This window comes from Tachyglossus aculeatus, chromosome 10 (genome assembly GCF_015852505.1).
Source record: "Tachyglossus aculeatus isolate mTacAcu1 chromosome 10, mTacAcu1.pri, whole genome shotgun sequence".
NCBI classification, from domain to species: domain Eukaryota; kingdom Metazoa; phylum Chordata; class Mammalia; order Monotremata; family Tachyglossidae; genus Tachyglossus; species Tachyglossus aculeatus.
Window position 1 is genome coordinate 37,845,663 of NC_052075.1, and position 13,000 is coordinate 37,858,662.

Sequence of the window (13,000 nt, forward strand, 5' to 3'; positions counted from 1 at the left end):
CAGGTCGCTGGAGACTGAATCTTGGGCTGGGGGTGGAGGGTGGACGATAAGGTCGAGGGTGGGTGGGGGGAGCTCTCCTCTTTCTCCTCTAAGGGGGGCTCCTCCATCTGGACAGTTGAGAGGAGAGGGAAAGTGTCAAGGGGGCCGTGGGAGTTGGGGGTGAGGACTAGGATCCCCTTGTGTGGCCTTTGCACGGATATCTGGAGTCACCTGTGTGCAGTGGGGACAGCGGCAGGTGAGCTTGGAAAGGTTGAGTTGCAGGGTGTTTGGAGTGTGGGGTGTTTGGAGTGCAGTGTGTGTGTGTGTGTGATTTCTTGACTACTTTGAGGTTTAGCCTCCCCCCCTCCCTTGTTTTTGTGATTTCGCAGCAGCCCTGTCTTGGAAGTAACATCTGCACCTATAGACTAGGTTCTCCGTTGACAGTGTTGCACCTCTTGGGAGGAGGAGGTGGGGGTGTCACTTAATGTGTTTACTGTAGAGTGCCCAGAGCTGAGCCAGCCTCTCCCTGCCTCCAAGCCACTCTAACCCTCCCCCGCCCCCAGTCCGCCCGGAATCATGGCAGCCGGGGTGGCCGCCTGGCTGCCCTTCGCCCGGGCAGCGGCCATCGGTTGGATGCCCGTGGCCTCGGGGCCCATGCCAGCTCCCCCAAGGCAGGAGAGAAAGCGGACCCAAGATGCCCTAATCATCCTGAACGTGAGCGGCACCCAGTTCCAGACGTGGCAGGACACCCTGGAGCGTTATCCCGACACCCTGCTGGGTAGCTCGGAGCGGGACTTCTTCTACCATCCCGAGACGCAGCAGTACTTCTTCGACCGGGACCCGGACATCTTCCGCCACATCCTGAACTTCTACCGCACGGGGAAGCTCCACTACCCCCGGCAGGAGTGCATCTCGGCCTACGACGAGGAACTGGCCTTCTTCGGCCTGATCCCCGAGATCATCGGCGACTGTTGCTACGAGGAGTACAAGGACCGGCGACGGGAGAACGCCGAGCGCCTCCAGGATGACGCGGAGAACGAGAACACGGGGGAGAGCGCGCTGCCCTCCATGACGGCCCGGCAGCGGGTATGGCGGGCCTTCGAAAACCCTCACACCAGCACCATGGCTCTGGTCTTCTACTATGTGACTGGCTTCTTCATCGCCGTCTCGGTCATCGCCAACGTGGTGGAGACAGTGCCTTGCGGTTCCAGCCCTGGGAGGGTCAAGGAGCTGCCGTGCGGGGAGCGCTACGCGGTGGCTTTCTTCTGTCTGGACACGGCCTGCGTCATGATCTTCACCGTCGAGTACCTGCTGCGCCTGGCCGCGGCCCCCAGCCGCTACCGCTTCGTGCGCAGCGTCATGAGCATCATCGACGTGGTGGCCATCCTGCCCTACTACATCGGGCTGGTCATGACCGACAACGAGGACGTCAGTGGGGCCTTCGTCACGTTGCGGGTTTTCCGGGTCTTCCGCATCTTCAAGTTTTCCCGCCATTCTCAGGGGCTGCGCATCCTGGGCTACACGCTCAAGAGCTGTGCCTCGGAGCTGGGTTTTCTGCTCTTCTCCCTCACCATGGCCATCATCATCTTTGCCACGGTCATGTTCTACGCAGAGAAGGGCTCCTCGGCCAGCAAGTTCACCAGCATCCCCGCGGCCTTCTGGTATACCATCGTCACCATGACGACACTAGGGTAGGTGCTGTGGCAGGGCGTGGCTGGGGGTCCGGTGGCGCGGTGAAGGGTGACCTTAGAGTTTGGGGCAGGGAGTCACCGGGGAGATGGAGGTGGGGCCTGCAGGCTACTTGATGATGCTACGACCAGCCCGAGGCTGTCTGTTTTCCTTGCCTCTGGGTTGGTGTCGAGGTCGTAATTTCATCCGGAAAATGGGCACCATCTTGGTCAAGTGGTGGATTTGAAAAAAATCCATCAATGGGCAAAGTAGGTTTCTGAAATCGTTCTCCTTCTTCAGCCTCTTTTGTCCTTTTTACTTCTTCCATTTTTGTTTTTTCTACTCTCCATTTTCCTTCTCTTTCCTTTTCTTCCTGAACTCACCTGGTCCCCGTCTCACCTTTCTTCTCTCATTCTTTGTGTCTCTGCCATTCCTGTCTCCCCCTCCTATCTCTATCTCCTTCCTCTCCTCCTCCCTTTCCAATGCATCCCCTCTCTTTCGCTCCTAGACAAATGCCTAGTCCCACTCTCCCACTCGTTTCTCCCTGACTCCCTCTGGGGCAGGCATCTGGACTGCCTTGGGAAGCCTCTCCCAATCCTCCCATCTCCCGAATTGTTTTTGTGTCATCTGCTCTCCAACTCATCATTTTCCCAAGTTCCCCCATCATTCCCTCTCCTTCTTCTCACCCAATCCTTCTCCCTGGAGTCTACTTTTCCTGCCAGGAAAATTTTGGTGTGGGAGGGAAGTCACAGTACTGGGGACAGTGCTGAGACTGTCACTACTCTGTGTGTGCTGGGCTTGTGTATGTGTGGGAAGGGGAGGGGCAGATTGATATGGGGCAAGTCTGTGAGCCAATTGCAGTAGCTGCCGGAGTTTCAGTGGTATGAGGGCTGAAAGGAGAGTTTATAGTGTTTGAAAGACTCAGTGCAACGTACTAGCCCACATAAGGGTATGACCTGGAATTAGATATGCTAGGTTTGATTCTGACCTGGAGTTTTCCTAATGCTGTATCAGGTATATCGGCTATTTAGACATGGATCTCTGTGTCTTCTTTGTTTGTGTCAAGTAAAACTTCATAGAAGACTGGCAATTTTTAAACACTATGACCTGATGAATATGCCCCTTTGAAAAAATTAAGAGCCTTGTTTTTACTGAGGACTAGTTCCATTTGATTATCACCCAACCTTCAGAATAATGAGAAAGGTTCTGCTTCATTATTCCTTATCTTTTGTTATTCAAAGGGCTTTGTTATTCAAAATGACTCTAGTGAACAAGCAGTACTCGAAGTGGGCACATAGTTTTAAGAGGGGTGACAGTGTTACATCAATGTCTTTAATGTATTTAGCATCATTTTCTGAAAATTAAATCTCACTAAACTTCAGAAGACTGCAAATCATAACTGTGACACACATTTTTGCTTCTAAGTTCTCAGGGTGTATTTGCATCTGGAATAATCGAAATAAATTTAATCTCCTCACTAATTCACAGGGGATCAGTCAGCTTCTTGTATATTCTCACGGTCTGTTAGTGTTGGTTTTGAGTAGCCACCTTAATAATTTGTGGAACATCATCTTGAAAGAATAGTAACAATGCTCAGTTCTTCATGAATACTGAGACATTACCACAACTTAAAAAAAATGTAGGTCACTTTTGGTAGCTGTTCCAAACCATGTCAGCTTTCAGAGTCCCCAAGGGCCTCCCAAATGTCAATAACTTAATGTCATCTTTCCATGACGTTGTCGGGAATTGATGTGGATCAATCAATCGGATTGATCATATTGGACTTGTACACACTAATGTATGTCTGCAAGAACAACAGGATTGAAGGATGCAAGAATTTTAATAAAGGGAAAACAGTATCATGTGACCAGCATAAAAGGTCACGGGTACCGAGGAATAGTGCAACTGTGGTGTAGTCTCAGAAAGAATGCAGACCACTTAGAGATCTGCAAAAATGTTTAAATACCCTCTCCCCTCTAACTTCAAAATAAAATCATTTTCATCTCCGGTAGCATTGTGTAGCTAAAATAAAACTCCCACATCCCCTTTAAGTCACAGTTTAAGACTTTTAGTTGGCAAAAATATTGAGAAGCCACCCAAGTAGATTTTAGAATGGTATTATTCATTCACGTATTCTTTGAAAATAAAATATGCAAGCATCATGTCTACCTGGCCAGATACATGTCTAATCCAACTATCTCGTTTCCTGGAAAGAGTAGTTTAACTATTTCTATAGTGTTCCCATAGTAAAATGGTTTGGTGAAGTAATAGAGAAAGAAAGAAAAAAGATGTTTCAACTACCTGGGATGACAGTGTACCTGGAACATCCTTATTTAGGATGGTGTAATTTGAACAGGGATTTGCTATAAGCATAAGCAACTGCATAGTTGGTTGAGAGGAAAAAAACTGGAATAAATAGCACTTTGTAGCTGCTAGATTACACAGCTTTGGGAAATGTTGAGTGTATATCTTGTGGAACCGTTTATGTAGAGATTTTGGGCTCACCAAGCTATTACTGAAAATGGAAGATTGTGTTTTTTTTCCACCCCATGTTGCTATCTACCCATAAATAGTGGTAATGAGTTAATCTCAGCAATCTTTACAAGGTGGGAAAAACCACAGTCCGTTTCCTGAGGAAGGGCCATACTCTCTGCCTATAACCTGTTTTCTCAGGGCACAAGGTATTTTAATGCATGATACATGGATGAACGTTAATGGATCAAGCTTTGGAAGAAATGTGAAAAGTATACCTGCAACATGTGTAGATTTCTGTCTTGGCATCACTATCATTCAGTTTCTCAATCTTCTAGTTCCAAGCAGATGAAATTGGAAGGGCTTTGGAATTGAATCTTTTTTTTTTTTATGATTCCATTTGCTTACTTACATTGTCTCTTTCACATAGGCACCTCACTGAATGGTCTGCAGCAAATTTAGAAAACCTCGTCACAGCACAAGTTAACAGGATCATAAACTTTGATTAAAAAATAGAATAGGAAATGATATTCACTTTGGCAGATTCTGATCCAGGAAAAGGATAAATAAAAGCTTTTGGTAATTCATTCATTCATTCAATCGTATTTATTGAGCACTTACTGTGTGTAGAGTATTGTACTAAGCTCTTGGGAGATCACAATGTAATACTAAACAGACACATTCCCTACCCACAACGAGCTTACAGTCTAAATGGGGTAATAGGACAGTCCCACAGATACAAGACTTTTAAGGTGAATAATTCTAAATGTAAAGTCAAAGGAGCTGCTGATGGTGTCTCTAGAAAATGTAGCAGCTCTTTCCCCCATCTCCGCCTCCCACCCATAATTTTGGGCTGTTCAAGATTATCTCCTGACTGCACCAATCTTCCCTAGCCCTGGCTTGCCTTTCCCCATCTGCATGTTACATTATCACGTATCTGTCTGACACACAAAGTCTGAGCAATGGAGACACACATGGGTTTTACCCTCCCTTTTGCTCTAGTGGGATTCTAGTGGAGGTGGGAGGGTGGATTGAGGTGGACGCCATGGTGGAGAGGAGAACAAAGATGGTCATTTTCCCCGATTGCTTCAGGTCATGACCCTAGCCATCCCTGGAGTGATCGCTGGAGAGGCAGATTGCATGGCCATCTTTGGGGCAGGTTCTACAGCCAGGACACCTTGTCTTTTTCTTTCAAAGTGGGTCCAGTCCAAGGTTTACAGCAGAGAGCATTTTAGGGTTAAAGACGATTCAACCTGCTACTTCCTTATCTAGAGTTTTCAGATTAGCCGTGAAGTAGGAAAGTATATCTAGGAGAAACCGTCTTTCTCCAGATGGCAGCATTGTGGAAGAACTGGAGGAAAATTTACATGGAAAAAGTTAGGACAGTTTCTGGGACTTCAGCAAAGGACACTCATCATTCACTCATTCATCATATTAATTCTCTTTATATATCTATCATCTTTCTATTCATTCTCTGTGCCTCAGTTACCTCATCTGTAAAATGGGGATTAAGACTGCGAGCCCACGTGGGACAACCTGATCACCTTGTATTCTCCCAATGCTTAGAACAGTGCTTTGCACAAAGTAAGCACTTAACAAATATCATCATTATTATTATTACTATTATTCATCCATCCATCATATACCCATCTTTATATCTATCTCTCATCTATTCTCTATCACCTTTCTCTGTGTGGACTCTTAGTAAGAAGTCCCACCAATCTGGAATGAGTCACGTTTTTCAGAGTGAATGGACTCCCCAGAAAAAGCAGCATTCCTACCAGGAGTTGCTGGATCCCTGGCAGATTCATTCAATCGTATTTATTGAGCGCTTACTGTGTGCAGATCAGAAGTCCTGTCTCAGAGGTTGGGCTGGGATTAAGAATGGGGTGAAGAAGGGGCAAGTGGTGTGACACCCCCAGTCATAGAAGCTCCTGATCAGGAATGTCGGCTCTGTGAAGGTGCGGTGATGAGGGGGCTGAAGGTGGAGTCAAGATGCCAGCTCCCTGCAGGCTAGCCATAGATCCCTGACCCATCCTCAGAACCTGCCTAATTCTTCACTCCTCTAAACAGTTCTGAATACAGGCCAGAGAATCCTCTCTCCCCTGGAACCCAGCGGGGGTGAACTAAGGCCCTTACTCACTTATGGCCCACCCAGGCCGTCGGATGTACAAGGACTAATGTGAGTGTCATATTCTGGAATCACTTAGCCTTCAGTCCTTACTGGACTGGCTTTCCAGGCCCCTGCCCTGCTCCTAAGGCTGGGGGTACAGTGCTCTCTCAGCACCGCCCAGGCAGGCAGCAGACACAGTTTAGCAGGCCCAGCCTGAGAAAGGTGCCATAGCAGCCGCTGCTTGGCTGGGGACAGCTGTGGGTTCAGGTCAGTGACTATAGTGGAGCCTGTTTGGTGCCCTCTCTTTCGCCCTTTTACACCCCCCTTTTCCTAGCTTCCGTTTTCTTCTTCTTTCCCTGTTGCTGACTTCCATATACTCCTTTACCTTTCAATCAATCAATAATCACTGGTATTTATTGAGCACTTACTATGTGCAACAAGGGGTTTTCGCTGCATGGCTTAGTGGATAGAGTACAGGCTTGGGAATCAGAAGGATGGGGGTTCTAATTCCAGTTCTGCCACATACCTGCTGTGTAACCTTGGGCAACTCACTGAATTTCTCCGTGCCTCGGTTACCTTATCTGTAAAATGGTGATTAAGAGTGTGAGCCCCATTTGAGAGACAGACTGTGTCCAACCTGATTAACTTGTATCTACTCCAGGACCTAGAACAGTGCAAGCACATAGTAAGTTCTTTACAAATACCATAAGTATTTATTATTATTATTATTTCCTGGACCTTCAAAACCTTAATCCAGCCCTGCTGAGTCTGCGGTCCATGAGCTCAGCCAGGGTATGGGAGCCTTCAGGAAAGCTGGATTGTTGTCTCAGTGGATCCTCAGTTTCTCTGAGTATTTGCATTCTGAAACAAAGACCGAGTAACTCTCAGAGAGTTATGTCCATAAACTGGTAGAATGCAAGCTGTTGGGCTCTGGGGATTAAAGCAAAAGGGTGAGCATGGCCTGGTGGAAAGAGCACAGATCTGGGGGGGGGTCACAGGACTTGGGTTCTAATCATGTCTCTGCCACTTTGGCAAGTCTCTGTGCCTCAGTTTTCTCACTGGTATTGCGGCATTGAAATACCTTTTCTCCTTTCCTCATAGAGTGTAAGCTTTGTGTGGGGCAGGGATTGTGTCCAATATGATTGTATTGTACCTTTCCTAGCACTCAGTACAGTGCTTGGCACCTAATAAATGTTTAACAAATATTACAATTATAATTATGGGTGGTGGCCACGGAATCAATTTTTGGGACTAGAGGTGTTTCTTAGAGAAAGGACATAAATATTCAATTAGATGTTACCATTAAGGTTGCTGCAAATTGGAAGAAATCCTTTTAACTCTTCCGCTATTCACATAACATAAGCCAAAGGGCTTAGGCATTTTGAGAGCTGGGATATTTGAGGTCTGAGGGGAGGCTTGGGCCTCTCTAATCAGCTGGGCAAAAGGAAGCATTTAATTCTCTTCCTGAAATTGATTGCATCGAGATTATAGAGGATCTCTTAGTGAAGACATATTTTTTGTCACATGCAATTGATTGAGAAAATGCTTCCTCTGCTTTTTGTAACCCAATTCTCCTCAATCGATTGAGGTACGCACTGAATATTCAGACAGATGGGGTGTTGTCTGAATATCTATTGCATTCAAGGAAAAACCATCATTTTACTCTAAGCAGACAAATATTCAAAGCCTTTTTATTGTTTTTTTCCCCACTATAAAGAAAATCCAAATTGGTACAAACCTCTAGTGCAATGTTGTTCATAAAAGCAACTCAAACCCTCTGGCCTACCTATTTTCTTTTTCCCTCTGTATAATAGCTTGAGCTTTTTGCTCCTTTGTCTCCTTAAATAGATTGTAACCACCTGGAGTGTAGCTACTGGGTCTTCATTCGAGAAACAGCATGGCTCAGTGGAAAGAGTCCGGGCTTGGGATCCAGAGGTCGTGGGTTTTAATCCCGGCTCCGCCACTTGTCAGCTGTGTGACAAGTGACAGGGCAAGTCACTTCACTTCTCTGGTCCTCAGTTACCTCATCTGTAAAACGGGGATTAAGACTGTGAGCCCCACGTGGGACAACCTGATCACCTTGTATCCCTCCAGCGCATAGAACAGTGCTTTGCACATAGTAAGCGCTTAACAAATGCCATCATCATCATCATCCCTAATTCAGTGCTCTGCTTATGGGAGATGATGGGGATGATAGAGGTCGTGAGTTCTAATGTGACTCCACCACTCGTCTGCTGTGTGATCTTGGGCAAGTCATTTAACTTCTCTGTGTCTCAGTTCCCTTATCTGTAAAATGGCGATTAAGACTGTGAGCTCCACGTGGGACAACCTGATTACCTTGTATCTACCCCAGCGCTCAGAACACTGCTTGGCACATAGTAAGTGCTTAACAAAAAACATCATCGTTATTATTATTATTATGGAGGGAGTCTCCTGCTCTGGTTGACTGACAAGCCTCAGCCCTGAAACACCAGACCTGAGAAACGGCCCAAAGGAATTGATTGTTATTCATAATAATAATGTTTGTTAAGCAATTTACTATGATAAGCACTGTGCTAAACTCTGGAGTCGATTCAAGACAATAAGGTCAGACACGCTCCTTGTCCCACATGGGACTCACAGTCTAATTAGGAGGAAGAACAAGGTATTTCATTCCCATTTTATACATGAGGAACCTGAGGCCTGGAAGAGGGAACTGACTTGCCCAAGGTCACACAACAGTCAAGTGACAGAGCTGGGATTAGAACCCACGTCCTCTGACTCTCAGGCCCGTGCTCTTTCCCCTAGGCCTTGCTGCTTCCCTGACTTTGTGCTTCCTTTTATTTTTTTTTTAACTAGGGTGAGCCCTGGTGAATATATTGGATGAATTTTGAGAACAGATTTGGCTCTGTCAGATTCTATATGGCTAGACTCAACTGAGGAAGTACAGTGTCCCTTCTGTGGCACCACAGCTAGATCTGCTTTCAACTAGATATGTGACTCAGTCAAGGTTTTGGTGCTGCGTTTGCTGACTCAAACCCTGCTCCATAATCTCCTGTCTAGCTTTAGCCCTGCTGCTATTTAAACCATGAGGTAGCTTAAGAGAAACCCTCGGACTTTTTTTTTTCAGATACCATCAGGCCTCAACATTCTCAATTTCGTTCTGCCAAAATGGCATGAAAAGCATAAATCAATTGAAAAAAGTGGGGTTAGCGACCCACCCCATTTACACAGGGTCAGAATGAACTGGGGTCTTGATGTCCTGCAGGAGGTCCCTTGTAGGAAACAGTGGGAGCATTAAATAACTTCTGGCATTGCCCTGGAGAAGTGCTCTGCTTTGGGACAGGGGTACCAAGATGTTAAGGTCAGTCAGCCAGTTGTATTTATTGAGTGCTTACTGTGTGCAGAGCACTATACTAAGCACTTGGGAGAGTACACTACAACAATAAACAGACACCTTCCCTACCCACAATGAGAGGTAAAGCCTAGGTTGTTTCACTTGTTCAAGATTCAACTTCTAGACTGTGAGCCCACTGTTGGGTAGGGACCGTCTCTATATGTTGCCAACTTGTACTTCCCAAGTGCTTAGTACAGTGCTCTGCACACAGTAAGCACTCAATAAATACGATTGATTGATTGATTGATTGATTACCCTCTCCATACTCCCATCCCTCCAACCTTCTGCTATTTGGACTACCTGGCATGGCGTGAGAATTATTTCAACATCTTCCAGTCCCTGCAAATCACAATGTGACAGCAGTATACTGAGGAGGAAGCAGCAGTAGTTATGTCTCATAAAAGGCAGGTTGACTTTGGGTTTCTCAGGTGTCTTGGCAGCACAGTCCAACTGCTCACAGGACCCCCAACAAAACAATAGCCCCATCTTGTCCGATATTGAGAAGCAGCACAGCTTAACATATAGAGCACGGGCCTGGGAGTTAGCGGGAACCAGGGTATAATCCCAGCTTCTCCATATGTCTGCTGTGTGACTTTGGACAAGTCATTTTACTTCTCTGGGCCTCAGTTACCTCATTTGTAAAATGGGGATTTAGAGTGTGAGCCTCAAGTGGGACAGGGACTATTTCCAACCTGATTAACTTGGAGAGATACAAAATATCTATCCCCATGCTTAGAACAGTGCTTGACACATAGTAAGTGCATAATAAGTACCTTAATTATTATTATTATTATCCTTTGTGGTCCTTGTTAATGGAGTGTGTCATGGGCCTGCTGATCTCATCTTTCCCTCTTCTCCTACTGCACCTAGACTGTATTCCCTCCTTGACCCAAGGATACCTTCCAGTCCAACAGTTTTACCCCAGAATAATTGCATACACTCTTTCCAGCTCACATGCCTTTCTTCTTCCTCTTCCCCAAGTCAGTTCTCTCCCCTTCTTTCAGCACTACTAAAAATCTGTGGGCTCATCTGGAACCAGATCTGCTTTGGGAATGGGGCCAGGAAACTCTCCCACTCACTCCAGTTGGCTGATTTAGTTGCTTCTTTCAAAAAAATTCCCTGAATTTCTAAATTTCAGTGGCTACTCCCATGATGGATTAACCCTCCCCTTTTATTCCAATCAATCTTTCCCTTCAGCCATCATATCATCATCATCATCATTATCATCATCAGTGATATTTTTTGAACATTTACTTTGTGCAGTATTCTGTAACAAAGCACTTGGGAGAGTACAATTTAACATAGTAGACATATTCCCTGCCCTCAACAAGTTTACAATTTAGAAGACTCTAATTCTCCCCCAAATGTTGGTTGCCTATACTTTGGAATCTCCAGAGACTACAATTCTGCACACTGTTCTAATTCTTAGTATGCTCTTCTTGGAATCCTTTTGTACCTCTGAAAGTGATGACTAAGTCTCCTTTGGGCCTTTTGGTCTAGCACCTAAATAATTCCAGTTCTCTTTATCTTTTCCAATAGAAGCTACACCCTTTCATGGCTCTCAGGACTTTCTTCATTATTCTTCCATGACTCACATCAGCTGTAGAGTCCAGAATCCAAGTCTGGAAATGTAATGTTTGGAAGAAAGATATCCCATATTTGATAAAATTTGAAAATTCCTTTTTAAACCCAAACAGGTCTTCAAAGCCCCTCACCCATCACCAACCATGTCTGTACTTTCAGATAATTGGGACTGATCTTTGGGGTGGTCCTCAAAACACAAGGGGCCACCAAACCCGAGGTCATTATGGAGTCCATCTGATCTGGTGGGACAATCCCCCTTCTCAAATGGATTGTAAGGCATGCAGTCAGACAGTGACTGGGCACACCATATTCTTTATTGAAGTGGATTTTTGGAGAATGAACTTCTGGCGGGGGAGTGTGAGGAAGATGGGAAGGAGATGAGAAGAACTGGGAAAGGAGGGTGGAAGCAAGGGTAAGGCAGAAAGATGTAAAGGAAGTGAAGGAGAGAAAACAAAAGGGCAAAGGAAGTGGGGAGGTGACAGGAAAGAATGTGAATGACATTAGGAAGAAGAGGTCTGAGAACTTAGGGAAAGATGTGTTTGTCTTCCCTGTGGGAAAAAGACAAAATCCCTCCCTCCATCCACTCCCGCATCTGGCCTCTCCTAGGGTCCCTGTAACTTTGGGACTTGCTAAAGAGGTTTTGTCATGGAAATGAGTAAGGTACCAGAACTGTGATTGGGTGTTGGGGAGGGACCATCTCTATATGTTGCCACCTTGTACATCCCAAGCGCTTAGTACAGTGCTCTGCACACAGTAAGCGCTCAATAAATACAATTGAATGAATGAATGAATGTTTCTGGGTATATCCTTGGGCGAAGGGAATGGCATTTGACCAAAGACAGAATCTATAATTCACACATAGCATTCCAGTGCCTTGACCAAGTTAATGCAGTTTTCAAACATGTCCACAATATATAACTTATAAACTGAAGCTACCCACAGGTTTTAGGGTCTGTATATGAAATTTAAAATCTGATTGACAAAAAACATTTTCCTGCACCAAATCCCCATCAAAAAGTTTTAAAAACATCTTGAACAAATCTCTTGGCAATTATTTTTCAGAATAGGTATAAAAACTGAAGTCAAACCTTATAAATACATGGAGATTTTGCTACACCCGAAAGAGAAGGTAGATACAGTATGTCACAAAGATGGAGTTTGGATTGAGGCTCATCACCTTTCATCAGGATCCTGACAGCAAAATTGACAGAGGGTGGGAAAGAATTCTGCATATTTCTTGCGTTATCATTCAGTGGATTGTGAATGAGGACACTGACTCTTATTTAAGACCTAGTCTATAAAACCGTTTTCCTTCACTGATCAGGAGGAGGATGAAAGGTTTCCAAATTTCTGAGCCCAGAGACAGTGGAATGAACTGTTCATTCCAAATGCAGTTGAATTCCTCTGAAGTAATGAAAATAATCCCCTTGAGAATCTTGTCTTGCTCACAAACAAGACCAGAGTCCTGTATCCTATCTGAGGGGGTTGTTTTAGCATACATTTCGGGGAAATGTATTTTGAATAATTCACAGGATCTTCCAAAATACATAAGGAGTACTTTTACCACACTGCATGATTAAGTTGGTCTCCTACCTTGTGAAATGCATTTAAATGAAGTAAGTTCAAGTGGAAAATGAATTCCACACTAGAAGTGGAATAAGTGATGCTCACTACATGTGGATCCATTTGGGAGATGGCAGAGCAGAATTAATTTTGTAGATAGACCTGCTGATGTAGAGGAGTCTGGTTAATGTTATCTCATGAGAAAAATCATATGGTTTTAGCATTTAGGATTTTAGTTCTATTTA

At 45.1% G+C, this 13,000-nt stretch overlaps 1 protein-coding gene across 1 annotated transcript in view; it reads left to right on the forward strand.

The window, feature by feature from the left end:
• The first annotated feature begins 522 nt into the window (after positions 1 to 522).
• The window catches only part of KCND2 (potassium voltage-gated channel subfamily D member 2), a 397,394-nt gene continuing 384,916 nt past the window's right edge, over positions 523 to 13,000 (forward strand). The window contains exon 1 of the mRNA XM_038751939.1: positions 523 to 1,670. Within this exon, the coding sequence (XP_038607867.1) occupies positions 556 to 1,670 (1,115 nt within the window). The 5' untranslated portion in view covers positions 523 to 555. The remainder of the gene's footprint in view (positions 1,671 to 13,000) is intronic.